Below are 13,374 nucleotides of genomic sequence, written 5' to 3' on the forward strand. Positions count from 1 at the left end.
TTTTTTTTTTTTTTTTTTTGAGCAAACTCTAAAAAATATTTAGTCTCTCTATCTCTCTGAAAATGAAGCTCTCTATGCGTTTGATCTCAGCTGTTCTCATCATGTTCATGATTTTTGTCGCCACAGGTTTGTTTCGTATAATCTAATATCTCATTTTCAACAAAAAAAAATCTAATATATCATTTGCACACAGATAGCCTACGTACGTCTTATTTATGGTTTCTATCGATAGTTCTTGTGGTTTATTTAGCAAAGCAACTTTTATAATAGTTCACTGTAGTCACTTCGAAAGTTAATTAATACTATGTATCAAGCATGAGATACATGAAACTAAGCTAGCTATGGTGTAAACGAAGAGCTAATGTTGTCTAGGAATGGGTCCAGTCACTGTGGAGGCACGCACTTGTGAGTCACAGAGCCATAGGTTCAAGGGTACATGCCTCAGCGAAACAAACTGCGCAAACGTGTGCCACAACGAAGGTTTTGACGGAGGTGATTGTCGTGGACTCCGTCGTCGTTGCTTCTGCACCAGACAATGCTGAACGATCCATCGATTCTCATAACTTAAAATCTTCGATCCATCGTCGTGTGTGTTACTTCTTTCTCATCTAATCTTCCGTACGGTACCATGGCCGTACCGTACATGTGTGTGTGTGTGTGTGTTCTCGAATAAGTCTTTGGTTCGTGTGTTTCCGATTTTAATGTAATGTTAAAAAACCTATTGGTTTTTGTTCTAGTAGTTAAAGTATTCGAATCTATATGTTCTAATAACCTTTATCTACAAGTTAAACCCATTGTTGCAAGTATGATATACATTTCGTTTTGAGAATTATTTGACGCATCAGTTTCATATTTCCACATTGAAGAGAATTCTGATGAATTTAAAAAAAAACATTGAACATCTATTTGTGAATGCCAGAACCTATACGTACCATCTCTAGAGAACGAAGCTTGGAGTGACAATACAAAATTTTACTCTTGTGGATGTAATTTGTGGAGTAACATAATGGCAAGGAGTAACAAAGTATAACTTCCTAACAATTTTACCTTTTTTTTTTGTCTGATAACACAAATCTTAGTTCTTTTGTTACAGTGAATATACGAAAATACCAAATGTTAAGTTTATACAATTAGCTAGTAATCTTTTTCATTTAGGTACCAAAAAAAACTCGACTCGAGTATGCTTGGCTACTCCACTTGTCGTTACTTTTGATGTGGCCACTATTATTGTGGATTCCACAATATTCTGTCTATTTTTATTTTGTATACGATTTTTTTTTGAATAATATTTAGCTTATTGACTCGAGGATGACTTGTCGAAACGGTAGGAGTTCTCTGTGCGTCGTGTCACTTGCATTAAGGACCAAAATTTACGTTTATGGCAGCATCTGTAAAGCAGAATACAAATCGACAAAATTAAAAAGCAAAGAAAATGTGAAAAAGCAAAAAAAAAAAAGACGATATTTACAAATGACAGGACTGTTTTAAAAATTCAAATAAATACTCCAAAGATAAAGACGATATTTACCCAAAATATCTAAAAAAAAACTTTAAAATGCAACTATCTAATATACTAATCAATTATCTCATTGTTGTTATACCTCTTTAGTCCCTTTATATAGTGCCATCTTCCTCATTAGTAAACCACACACTTAACACTTCTAGCCAAAGCCAACGCTGTCTTTCTCTTACACAACTTTTCTCTCTATCTCTCTAAAAATGAAGCTCTCTATACGTTTGATCTCAGCCGTTCTTGTCTTGTTCATGATATTTGTCGCCACAGGTTCGTTACTCATTACCTAATATCTAACTTTGCTACCCATCTCTTCTTTATTCGTCATTTGTTTATGATAACACATTTTATATATATATATATATATATATATATATTTGTGGTTAATATCGATTGTTCTTGTGACGATGCTCATATTTTAAGTGGTTTTTGTTTAAGAAAATAATGATTACATTTCCATTATGCGATTTTTTAATTTATTAAGTACTGGGGATCTTAACTAGCGATTATATTCAAATTCATGTATAAATTGAACTCTAAAGATTAAGTAGTATGCAACATGCATGAGAACATGAAACTAAGATATTGTACTATTGTACTAAACTAAGTTTTTTCTGGCTCTCTAGGGATGGGTCCAGTCACGGTGGAGGCACGCACTTGTGAGTCAAAGAGCCATAGGTTCAAGGGTAAATGCTTCAGCGAAACAAACTGCAGAAACGTGTGCCACAATGAAGGCTTTTCAGGAGGCAATTGTCGTGGATTCCGTCGTCGTTGCTTCTGCACCAGACATTGCTGATTTATCCATTCTCATAACTCGATCTTCCATCCACTTTCGTGTTTTCTTTCTCTTCTTTCTGTCTAATCNCACCAGGCATTGCTGATTTATCCATTCTCATAACTCGATCTTCCATCCACTTTCGTGTTTTCTTTCTCTTCTTTCTGTCTAATCTTTTGTATAGTACCATGTCGTACTGTGCATGTGTGTGTTTAGTATGTTCTTGAATAAGTATTTGGTTTTGTGTGTTTCCAGTTTAAATGTAACGTTAAGTAAACTATAATGGCTTTTCTCTTTAATAAAGGATTCGAATCTATAATCTGGTAACCAGTACATGTACATGGATGTTATATAATCACATTGTTGCAAGTAAGCCAGAATTTTCATGCTAGTTAAAAGATCCATCATTTACTACCTCACTTGTTCACTTGGTTTTACTTTTTGACATGGCTACGGTCAGTGTGCGCTCTTCGTTATCTGACAATCTCACTAACTCAATTATAAAATAGAAAACTTGAATGGTGATCATAGTGCGTTTTTTACTAAAAACAATTGAAAAACGCTTTTTGATGTTCATTTACTACCATATGTTTTAGTTTTCTTCTTTAATAAAATAATTTTTGCTTCGAACTCTCAGCGTGTCTTGTCACTGTTATTTATTATTACCAAAGACCAAAAAATTACATTTACTACAGTGTGTCGGTAAAGCAAATCTATCGGCAAAGTTCCAAAAAAGAATTAATCCAAAATATGAAAAAGCGTGAAACTAAAAAGAAGAAAGAAACGACAAGTCGTCGTCACACCTCAGTGGCCAAAAATAATGGAACAAAAAGATATTCGTTTTCTTTTCCTACAAGTTCTATTATTTTGTAAATTAAATAAATGTAATTATCTCGAGCGTTCTTATACCTTTCCATCCCCTTTATATAGTGCCACCTTCCCTCACTGGCACCTTCACCACTTGTTTGATTGTTTCTATATCTCTTGTCTCTCTCTGTCTCAAAATGAAGCTCTCTATGCGTTTGATCTCAGCTGTTCTCCTCATGTTCATGCTATTCGTCGCTACAGGTTCATTACTCATAACCTAATATCTACCTTTTTACATATTCATGCGACTATTTACGTAATTATGTATTTTATTCGTCATTTTGGTCATCGTAATATATTATTATATTTATGGTTGGTCGCAACTTTCTCTTACTTATTCTAAAGCAAAACTCATACTTCTTGTGTATGTTAATATTCTCTAGGGATGGGTCCGGTCACGGTGGAGGCACGAACATGTGAGTCAAAGAGCCATAGGTTCAGGGGTCCATGTGTGAGCAGACACAACTGCGGAAACGTGTGCCACAACGAAGGCTTCTCCGGAGGTAAATGCCGTGGATTCCGTCGTCGTTGCTTCTGCACCAGACATTGCTGATCCATCGATTCTCATAAATCCATCTTCGATCCACCGTCAGCTTCTTCTTTCTTATCTAATCTTTCGTACTGTACCATGTCGTACAGTACATGTGAGCGTGTGGTGTGTTCTAAAATAAGTATCTGGTTTGTGTTTCCGATCTTAATGTAATGTTAAATCGACTAATGGCTTTTTATTTATTAAGGATTTGAATCTATTTTGATCTACAATGTAAATCACATTAATGCGACGAATAAAATCAGATAGGGTACTATCGACTCATAGGAATTAGAGAATCATTAAATAGAATTATTTGCGCTGATGAATATTCCGGAACATTAGTACTATTAACTTAGATTGGTTAATCAAAAAGTATGTCGTTAAATAACAAACCAAGTGAATATTATATGGAATGACGACTTATCTTTCTTACTTAGTGCAAAGTAACAAAATGGAGCGTTAGCTACTTACCACACTTGGCAACAACAACAAAAAAAAGCTACTTACCACACGTGTCTTTGGTGTTGTACTAGAACTAGACACATGTACTGCTTGTAGTAAACGTATTGTTAAATAAAACATAAACGTAGCTGTAGAAAATACTAAAACAAATTATAAAGTGCGTTCATGACACAACTTTTGTTTTTAAAAAAAGAGAGTTGATTTGGTTTGTCTTTGTGAAGTTTAGTAATCGTTCGTTTAGTTATGATAAATGATTTTTAAGTCTGCCGAAAAAGAGGAAAAAAAAAAGTTAACTGTTTGATACCTCGCTATAAGGGCTAAATGCCTACTGTTTTGGTTGGTCAGGTGGGTTTATTTAATTAGGTTCTTGGTTCACCAATGGTTTCGTAAAACCCAAAGGGGAGCTTTGGTAATAAAATGTCAACTTGGATACACTCTCCTAAATGTAATTAGGGAAAACTTCGTAACTTACACAAAACCATATAAAAAACTTGGTGAACGTTTGTTTTCAGTAAGAAAACACTACCGAGGCAGAGCTTTTGATGATTCATCAATGAGACTCTCATTCTTTTTTTCTTTTCACAAGAGTGTCTTTTAGTGATTGAAGCCTAGTTTAACAGGCCAACATTACAAGCCAAAATAACCAAGTCTACAATACAAACCCAATAAACAAAAGCCCAAGAAGATAACCCTTGGATATGGAAAGCTCAAATACAACACATAACACATGGCTATTGGAGAACATGTAGGAAGACATGTGGAAAGACGAAGGAGTAGAAATCTCTGATCTCCGGCAGTTGCTGTGTCGCCGGAAAGCAACTATTCCAGCCAAAATTGCCGGAAAACTGACTGCACGACCGATCTCACTCTTTGCCCAAAGATTTAAAGGCAAGATCCCAGTTTAGGTTGATGAGAATAAGACTCCACTTAGCACAATCTGAAAAACTTCTTCATCTTCGATTAACAGCTTTTCAATCTTCAAGGTTTTTTTTATTTATCTAAAAGCTTCCGCCATTGAACCTGCAAAACAAACAAACTACCTCTATCCAACCAGCATCGGCATATGAATTATACCATCAATTGCTTTAATTGCTTCTAACTCATCCCAAAGAGCCAATCCACAACTCCCAACCAAACATTCTCTCTCTCTAAAAGAGAGAGAGGTACAGAAAATCATGAGACTCTCATTCAAATAGCTTAATTTAATAGTTTTCAGAAGTGTCCATTTTACTCATGCATGAAAATGTCTAAGTCTACATGCACAATATATAACTGCTTCATACTTTTAACTACTAATTTTAATACAACTAAAGTAGTAATTCAGTCAGCCTAGCTATTTCCCAAGTTGAAATTTTCGATGTGATATTTATTTTGATGTCGATTACCCATAAGAGTTTTTCCATTAACATATAGTATAGCTAGTATCAATCATTATGATCAATGTCTGAATTCGAGTAAGTTGTTTTATCTATTGTTTTGTTAAAGCCAAATATTTTTTAGTGAGTAAATAGACTTACGCATGTTGCCTTTATATTGATATATTAGTGTATATTCGTTCTCATTTTCTGTATGAAATTCTTGACATGCTTTTTCTCAAGATGATAATTCCTTTTTGCAAGGTTTTTAAAATCAGGTCGGAAATATAAGTTTGACTGGTACGTAGGTGAACGAGTCCTTTTGGAGTCTGGACTAAGAAAAACGGATTAACTTTGAAAAACTAGCTAGTTCTATATATTTTGTATATCATATATTTTGAAAAGATTACTTTTTTATCCAGTACTAATATTTAGTACTAATATTTTGTAGAATTTCAAAATGAAAGAATTACTCAAATGTTATCCAAAAGTTTATTTATTCCTAATATCTAACAATTTTTTAAAAATTGCTCAAATGTTTAGTGTCTTGGGTGTAATTATAATTTACCCCTTGAATTTAGTTTTTCGATTTTGATTAAAAAATAAAAAAATACACATCAGCAAATTAAAATACACATCATTTTCGATTTTCCACGTCACAACCCGAAAAAAAAAAACTTAATGGCTGAGTTATAGTATTTACGGGAAGACGAAATGACTCGTCGATTCATATGACGGCTGAGTTATAATGTTTTGTGGCTGAGTTATCACAAGAAATAATCTGAAAGCAAACAGTTGATTTATATTACTTGACGGTTGAGTTACAGTATTTACGGGAAAACGAAAGGTCTCGTCGATTAATATGACGGCTGAGTTATAATGCTTGACGCCTGAGTTATTGCACAAAATAAAACAAATGTATTACAATAATACTGCATCGGACAAGTTTTCGCATTGTGCCCAACTTGTTTACATCGAGAGCATGCGTTTAGCTCATGGCTAAACACGTCCAATCCGTAGTCTTCAAGAACAAGCTCCACAAGCTTGTCGTATGTTGTGCCTCCATATATCTGCACAACTATACACCCTCTATCGTCGGTGTTAAATACATCTCTTTGTTTCTTTACCCAATTACCGGAAACAATTAGTATCAGAACTGGATCTATGAAAGAAAATGAAGAACAAGGTGAAGAAGAAGTAGAAGAACAAGGTGAAGAAGAAGGTGAAGAAGAAAGTGAAGAAGAAGTAGAAGAACTAGGTGAATAAGAAGGTAAAAACCATGTAAGAACAAGAGTCGAAGGAACGATGTTTCGTATTTCCGAAGAAGAAAGATGATGACATGGAATGCTGACATGGATGATGCGCCTGACGTGGCAAGTCAGCCATCAAACAAATTATAACTCAGCCTAAATAAAACTCAGCCATCAAACAAATGATAACTCAGTCACAACATGAATAACATTACATTAATTAAAAAGCAAAAAAATGGCAGCCAAATTCAGCCGCTTCATCAACTGAAAATATGTAACTCACCCGTATCGTTTAATAAGTCAGTCATAACTGAATAATATTCTAGTAATTAATATTTTGCTACATTAGTCAGCCGTGAAATGGCCGAGTTGTAGGATAAGTCAGCCTATCACGACTGAGTTATAGTTTTAACCATAACTCAGCCGTAACTACATCTCATAAATCATCCGTTTTCCATAACTCAGCCACGCGAAAAAAATTAATTCAGCCATGTCGTAGTGATAATTCAGCCAAAATTTTGACAACTCAACCATCAAGTGCAACCTCAGCCGTCAGATTTTAATAAGTCAGCCGTAACGCTTGGCTGAGTTATGCTCTAAGTCAGTCGTCCGCTCTTACTCAAATGTTTTTTCCATAAATCAGCTGCAACATACCTATAACTTAGCCGTCGTTACCTCTGTAATGCGTTACGGCTGAGTTATTTAATACACGTCAGCGATTTCTGACGTGGCGTCTGACGTGGTAATGACATTTTTGTAGTTACGTTTTTTCTGGTAACATAAAACAAGGACACGCTGGATAATTTGAAAATACCCAAAATATTCTAGTAATAATTTTTTTGTTGTAGATTCTGATAATATTACGTAAAATGTATAACATATAAGTAAATCTCCTAAAAAATAACCGAACACATAAACATATTGGAAATTTGAAAAAAAAGTTTTTAAAAAAGTTTTAAACTGGGAGGTTTCCTCACGTACCTAATTAATTATGGGTTAGCTAGTTAGTTTAGTTTTTATATATGCTGTACACTGTTTTTATCTCTCAAAGAACATGACTGTCAAATCTGTTTAATTTCTTGATCATTCGGCTTAAATAGTGTTATTGTGCACCTTCTTCTTCCCCAATAGCTCAAAAGAGAACTTTGAGTATATATATCTCCAAACATTTGAATATTTCTCTTTCAAAATGAAGTTTTCTTTGCGTTTAATCTTTAGCCGTTCTCCTATCATTCATGCTCCTCACTTCTACAGGTTCATTATTCATTCTCATGTCAAATATGCATGTACTTATCTACATAACAAATATGCGTCTACGTGTTGTAACTTTTCATTTGGTTATATTCTGTTTTTATATATATATATATATATATATATATATTAACTATAGTAGATTTTATGATGTTACTCAGATTATTCTATGATTATTTATTTGAAGCAATATATACAGTGTCTTGCTTTTTTCTTATTCGACATTTGGTTATATAACTAAGAGAATTGATTATGGTTTATATGATTTTCAGGGATGATTCCGGTCACGGTGGAGGCAAGGATGTGTGGGTCGAGGAGCCAAAATTTCGATGGACCGTGCCTGAGTGAAGACAACGGCGCTAACGTTTGCCGCACCGAAGGTTTCCCCGATGGTAGTTGTGACGGACTCCTCCGGCGTTGTTATTGCCACACACCTTGCTCATGAGTCATGATATTCTCATTACACACATCAAATTAAATCTACTACATATAGGAAAAATAAATCCTGAACTAACCAAAAGTGTTGAAAAAGCGTGAACTTTGTATACGAAGATGAAAAATATTTTCTTTAGGTGTAGTCATATTCTCAGCAAATTGGAATTTGCCTTTCTTTCTGAGTGTAGATCGAGAATTCTTAGTGAATTTTTCGGGTGATTTCGGCCGGATTTGATGTTTTTCTGCATTACAACACTTGTCTTGCCGGTGATCGTGAGACTTCAAACTCTTCGACTTCCCACGTGTCATCAAACATGTTTCTCTACTGCCACATGTCTCTCTGATATACATTGCTCTCGCTTCAATCTTCAGTGAAAAGTTTCCTTAATTGTGCCCTTGAACTCTCGCCTTATTTGACTCATTTACTTAAACTTGTTTATTTTGGTTTTTCTACTTTAGGCTTGTCTTACTTGACTTTATATATATATATTAATAAAACACAGTTGTGAAAAAAAAAGTTTTTGTAATAGAAATTTATAAGCACATTATGCTTTAAATGGATTTGAGTAGATTTAAAAGTGTAAAATAGAAGGATTTAAATCCAAAGATAAAAAATGTGATTTCTATATCCATATAGAATTGTAAATAATGAAAATAAAAACATATGGATTTTGAAATAACCTTTTTTATCTTTGGATTTGAATCCTTTTATTTTACACTTTTAAATCCACTCAAAACACATTGTGGATTTTGAAATCCAAAAACAAATAATTAAATGAATAATATGATATTTTGACAAGTATTTGTAAATCATGTAACCAATAACACAAAAGTTTGAAATCCAATAACACATTCAAATCCATTTAAAACATAATGTGGATTTTGAAATCCAAAAATAGATCATTAAATGAATAACATGATATTTTGACAAGTATTTGTAAATCATATAACCAATACCACATAATTTTGATAAGTATTTTAAAATCAATAATTGAATAACACATGATTTTTGTTTGGATTTCCAAATCCATTAAAATCAAAGAACCAATATATCCACCTAAGTAATACATCCTCCATTTTCCATATAAAAAGATTTGGAGGGTTGGTTTAATCATAAATCAATATCTCATTATGTAGCTTTTAAATAAATAGGAACGTTTTGTGCAATGGGGGACCTTACTATCGTAAAGTGTGTCCTTAGACCGAAAGCCTGGCCATCATTCCCTTATGAATCAGGTGAAATCCGAAGGTTGTTGGTATGTTTTGTGCAATGGGGTTTTGAATTAGAATCTGCGAAAACTAATAGAGAACCTCATCTCATCGCTTGCAGTGTCACAAGTGACTGTAGGCTTCAATCTTATGTAGCTTCTGGGTTTTCTAATTGGATGCATCATGTTTTTGAAAATGAGAGAGTTGTATCCTCTGTCTAGTTTCGCTTAGCAGGAATTTGTTGGTATAGTAATTATTGGTTATTTTGACAAACCATGTTCAGACAAATGGTTTTGTTCAGTCTAGTTCAGCATATAGGTTTCAGGGGGAAGGTTTTTTGTGAAGGAGTCTGTTATGGCTTGTCTGTAATCACTTGATGTTTCAAACCACATATCTAATATAATCGTCGAGTTGACCACAAAATAAAAAGTAAAAAATAAATAGGAACGTTTTATGATCAATTGATCATTACCGATATTGGGCTTTGCTAGCAATTATGCATTCTTCTACGTTTATAATCATATTTCTCTAGTGTTATAAACTTAATACTTATAAATAATTTGATTATTAAATTGACTGGTCAACCCTTAATTAGGACTGTACCTTTGGGTAAAAGTTTAACTGGTTCACGTTTAGTTTCTATTTTTGGTACGGCCATAAACTACGATTCCTTTTACCAACAAAAGAATTCATTCCCTTTATATAGTGCCATCGTCTTCTTCTTCTTGATCCTCTCAAATCTTATTAGCTTTGTCTCTTTAAAAATGAAGCTCTCTCTGCGTTTGGTCTCAGCCCTTCTCCTCTCGTTCATGCTCCTCTTTGCAACAGGTTCATAATTATAAACATTATGTCATTTGATATATACTTGTGGGTAATATGCATGCATCCACTTAACAAAAAAAAAAATATGCATGCAACAAAGAAATGAAATACTCAATTCTATGTCACTATGTGGCCTGGCCTAACATATCTTATGGCCGTCTCTGGGACTAATAATATTATGCATATACAAATATGAGCATGAAGAATGATCCACATATATATTTAACCCATGCATGTTTCTCTAATAATTTTATGCATATACCTATATGAGCATGAAGAATGATCCACATATATATTTAACCCATGCATGTTTCTCTAATAATTTTATGCATATACCTATATGAGCATGAAGAATGATCCACATATATATTTAACCCATGCATGTTTCTCTAATTTTAATTAGTTTAACCCATGCATGTTTCTAGTGGGTAATATGCATGCAACAAAGAAACTTATAAGTTTCGATTATAGTAAAATAAAAGATGTGCATGGTTCTTAATTATGGTGGGTATGTGATTTAGGAATGGGTCCTGTGGAAGCAAGAACATGCGAGTCACCAAGTAGCAAATTCCAAGGAGTTTGTCTCAACTCACAGACCTGTGCCAAAGCTTGCCCCAGCGAAGGTTTTACAAGCGGTCGATGCAATAGTCTCCGTTGCTACTGCTCCAAAGCTTGCTAATTCACCAATTAATCATTTATCGAAAAATGAACATTTAAATTTATACTCTCTTTTATCGTTTTCTAGTTTCGACAGAAATATAATAATCTTGAAAGGCACTTTTTGTTATGTGTTTTTTTTTTGTATATATAATAATGTTGTTTGTTTTTTGTGTTAAGAATTTAAGTGTTTATGTATTGTCTTTAAATTTTTTTATTTATATTTAGATCATCCGCCATGTAAAATACACGATTCATTAATTACATATATAACACTCCTACTTAATTACGTATACTACAAATAATTAACTTATCCTACAAAACATCATTCTGAAAACGTATCCTTCTCTGAAAACTAATAATTATTGAAAAATAATTAGAAAACATAAAACTATCAAAATAGATCGATCGCTTATATATCATTTATATCATTTAATAAAAAAAATAGTTTAATATGTAAATGAATACTATTTTTAAAGTGTAAGGACCTAAAATATAGTAGATATATATATATATATATATATATATAGTAGACATATATATATATATATATATATATCTTGTTAGAATGTTTTATATCTTAAAGTTATTTAACATAAAGTATTTTGATACGTAGTGTTTTAATTAATAAAATAAAAAGAACAAATATATTTCTCAGATATATTTTTATATAATAATATAATTAGATGAAAATCTTAATTGTGTATTTGAATTTAAGATAGTTCTTAAATTAAATATAAGATAAGGTTTATCATAAATTTATTTGATCTTAGTTTTCTTTTTTTAATGAAAACAAAGCCAATAAAAAAGAGAAAAAAATATAGTTAAATATGTAAATGAACACTAATTTAAAAGCACAAGGCAATAGAATCTACTTGAATTAGAAGAATATCTTAAGATAATATAATAATAATTTCATACGATTTATGTTTATTAAAATACATTTATACATTATAGAACTATATGACATATATTGGAATGCTTTCTATCTTGAAGCTACTTTTAGCATAAGAGAATCTGAGTTTTTAAATTAATCTATTACCTTTAAATGATAAAATATGTTTCTTAGATATTTTCTGAATATAATAACATAATTTAATCAAATGAAATAGATAATGGTGAATTCAAAGTTTATTTTTCTTAGAAAACACATGTCAAAAGGAAGGATATGATAGGTTAATTTCTAAGAGTTGATTTTTAGAAACAAATTTAAAATAATAAGTAAGATAATGGTGAATTAAAAGACTTAATAATATATAGTGCCACCAACAACACTTCTTCTTCCTACACAAGATTTAATTATTTTTAACGATCTCTCTAAAATATTCATACTCTTTCTCTCTCCAAAAATGAGGCTCTCTAACCGTATTCTTTCAGCTTTTCTTCTGATCTCTTATCCTTTTTGCTGCCACTACATGTTCAACACTCATGTCACGTTGTAGTATCTAAATTATCATACATACAAATATATGAATTTAGTTGTTATATCATAATTAGTTTACATTTTTGTTATAGACATTAATTACTCTTAAATAATTGCTATGTGATTGTTGGAGAATATACATATAGATCTTGAATTACAAACACTCTTTGTTAAATTTGTGTTCCTTAATTATCTTCTATTTTCGGATTTCTCTGTTCTTGAAAATAACTAAAAATAATATAAAATTACTATAGAATGATTTAAATAGTCATAAACATTAAAATATTTGTTTTTGTTTAATTTTAATCAATGTTATAGTCAAAATAAAAGCATATATAGATGCTTTCTTAGACTAACTGATGTCTCTCTATTTACAATTTCTTAGGCATCTTTTTAGTCATGTTTTGTATTATTCAGAGTCTGTCCTTTGCATTTTTAGGTCCTTAAGCTTAGATATTTGCATGTAGGTTGTTTAGGGTGTTGCAGTGCTGCATTGTTGCATTTTGGATGAAAACAGATGCCTTAGAGCTTAAAAAAAGCAAAAAAGAGGATGGACAAGTTTCAACTATTGCCAAGAAGGAGGAAAGGAGCAGAAGAGGAGTAATTTGAGCCTTAACCCAAAGGTGTGATCGTGCAGAAGAACAGCCCAATGCTTCAACCCAAACTAGTGAAGCTGAGCACAAGACAAACCACCTAAAGCCCAACCCAAAGAGGAGCTCGACCCTAGCCTCGTGTAGACGCCTCAGATAACAGCTGGTGCGGCTATGTCAAATGGTTTTCCATATATAAACCTCTCTTAACCCATTTTCGAGAGAGAATTTGG

The 13,374-nt window shown here is 32.5% G+C and overlaps 4 protein-coding genes across 4 annotated transcripts; all 4 read left to right on the plus strand.

Annotated features, from left to right (window-relative positions):
* Window positions 7-794, plus strand: LOC104789984 (defensin-like protein 2). Its single transcript, XM_019246588.1, has 2 exons — window positions 7-126; window positions 373-794. Exons 1-2 carry the CDS (start codon window positions 63-65, stop codon window positions 540-542), a joined length of 234 nt encoding a protein of 77 aa, XP_019102133.1. The 5' UTR covers window positions 7-62; the 3' UTR covers window positions 543-794.
* LOC104789983 (defensin-like protein 2) lies at window positions 1,628-2,371 on the plus strand. The gene is made up of 2 exons (XM_010515670.2): window positions 1,628-1,783; window positions 2,140-2,371. Exons 1-2 carry the CDS (start codon window positions 1,720-1,722, stop codon window positions 2,307-2,309), a joined length of 234 nt encoding a protein of 77 aa, XP_010513972.1. The 5' UTR covers window positions 1,628-1,719; the 3' UTR covers window positions 2,310-2,371.
* On the plus strand, window positions 3,199-3,904 carry LOC104789985 (defensin-like protein 1). The gene is made up of 2 exons (XM_010515671.2): window positions 3,199-3,356; window positions 3,539-3,904. Exons 1-2 carry the CDS (start codon window positions 3,293-3,295, stop codon window positions 3,706-3,708), a joined length of 234 nt encoding a protein of 77 aa, XP_010513973.1. The 5' UTR covers window positions 3,199-3,292; the 3' UTR covers window positions 3,709-3,904.
* On the plus strand, window positions 10,370-11,243 carry LOC109133433 (defensin-like protein 10). Its single transcript, XM_019246547.1, has 2 exons — window positions 10,370-10,477; window positions 10,993-11,243. Exons 1-2 carry the CDS (start codon window positions 10,414-10,416, stop codon window positions 11,148-11,150), a joined length of 222 nt encoding a protein of 73 aa, XP_019102092.1. The 5' UTR covers window positions 10,370-10,413; the 3' UTR covers window positions 11,151-11,243.

This window comes from Camelina sativa, chromosome 6 (assembly GCF_000633955.1).
Source record: "Camelina sativa cultivar DH55 chromosome 6, Cs, whole genome shotgun sequence".
Taxonomy (NCBI): Eukaryota; Viridiplantae; Streptophyta; class Magnoliopsida; order Brassicales; family Brassicaceae; genus Camelina; species Camelina sativa.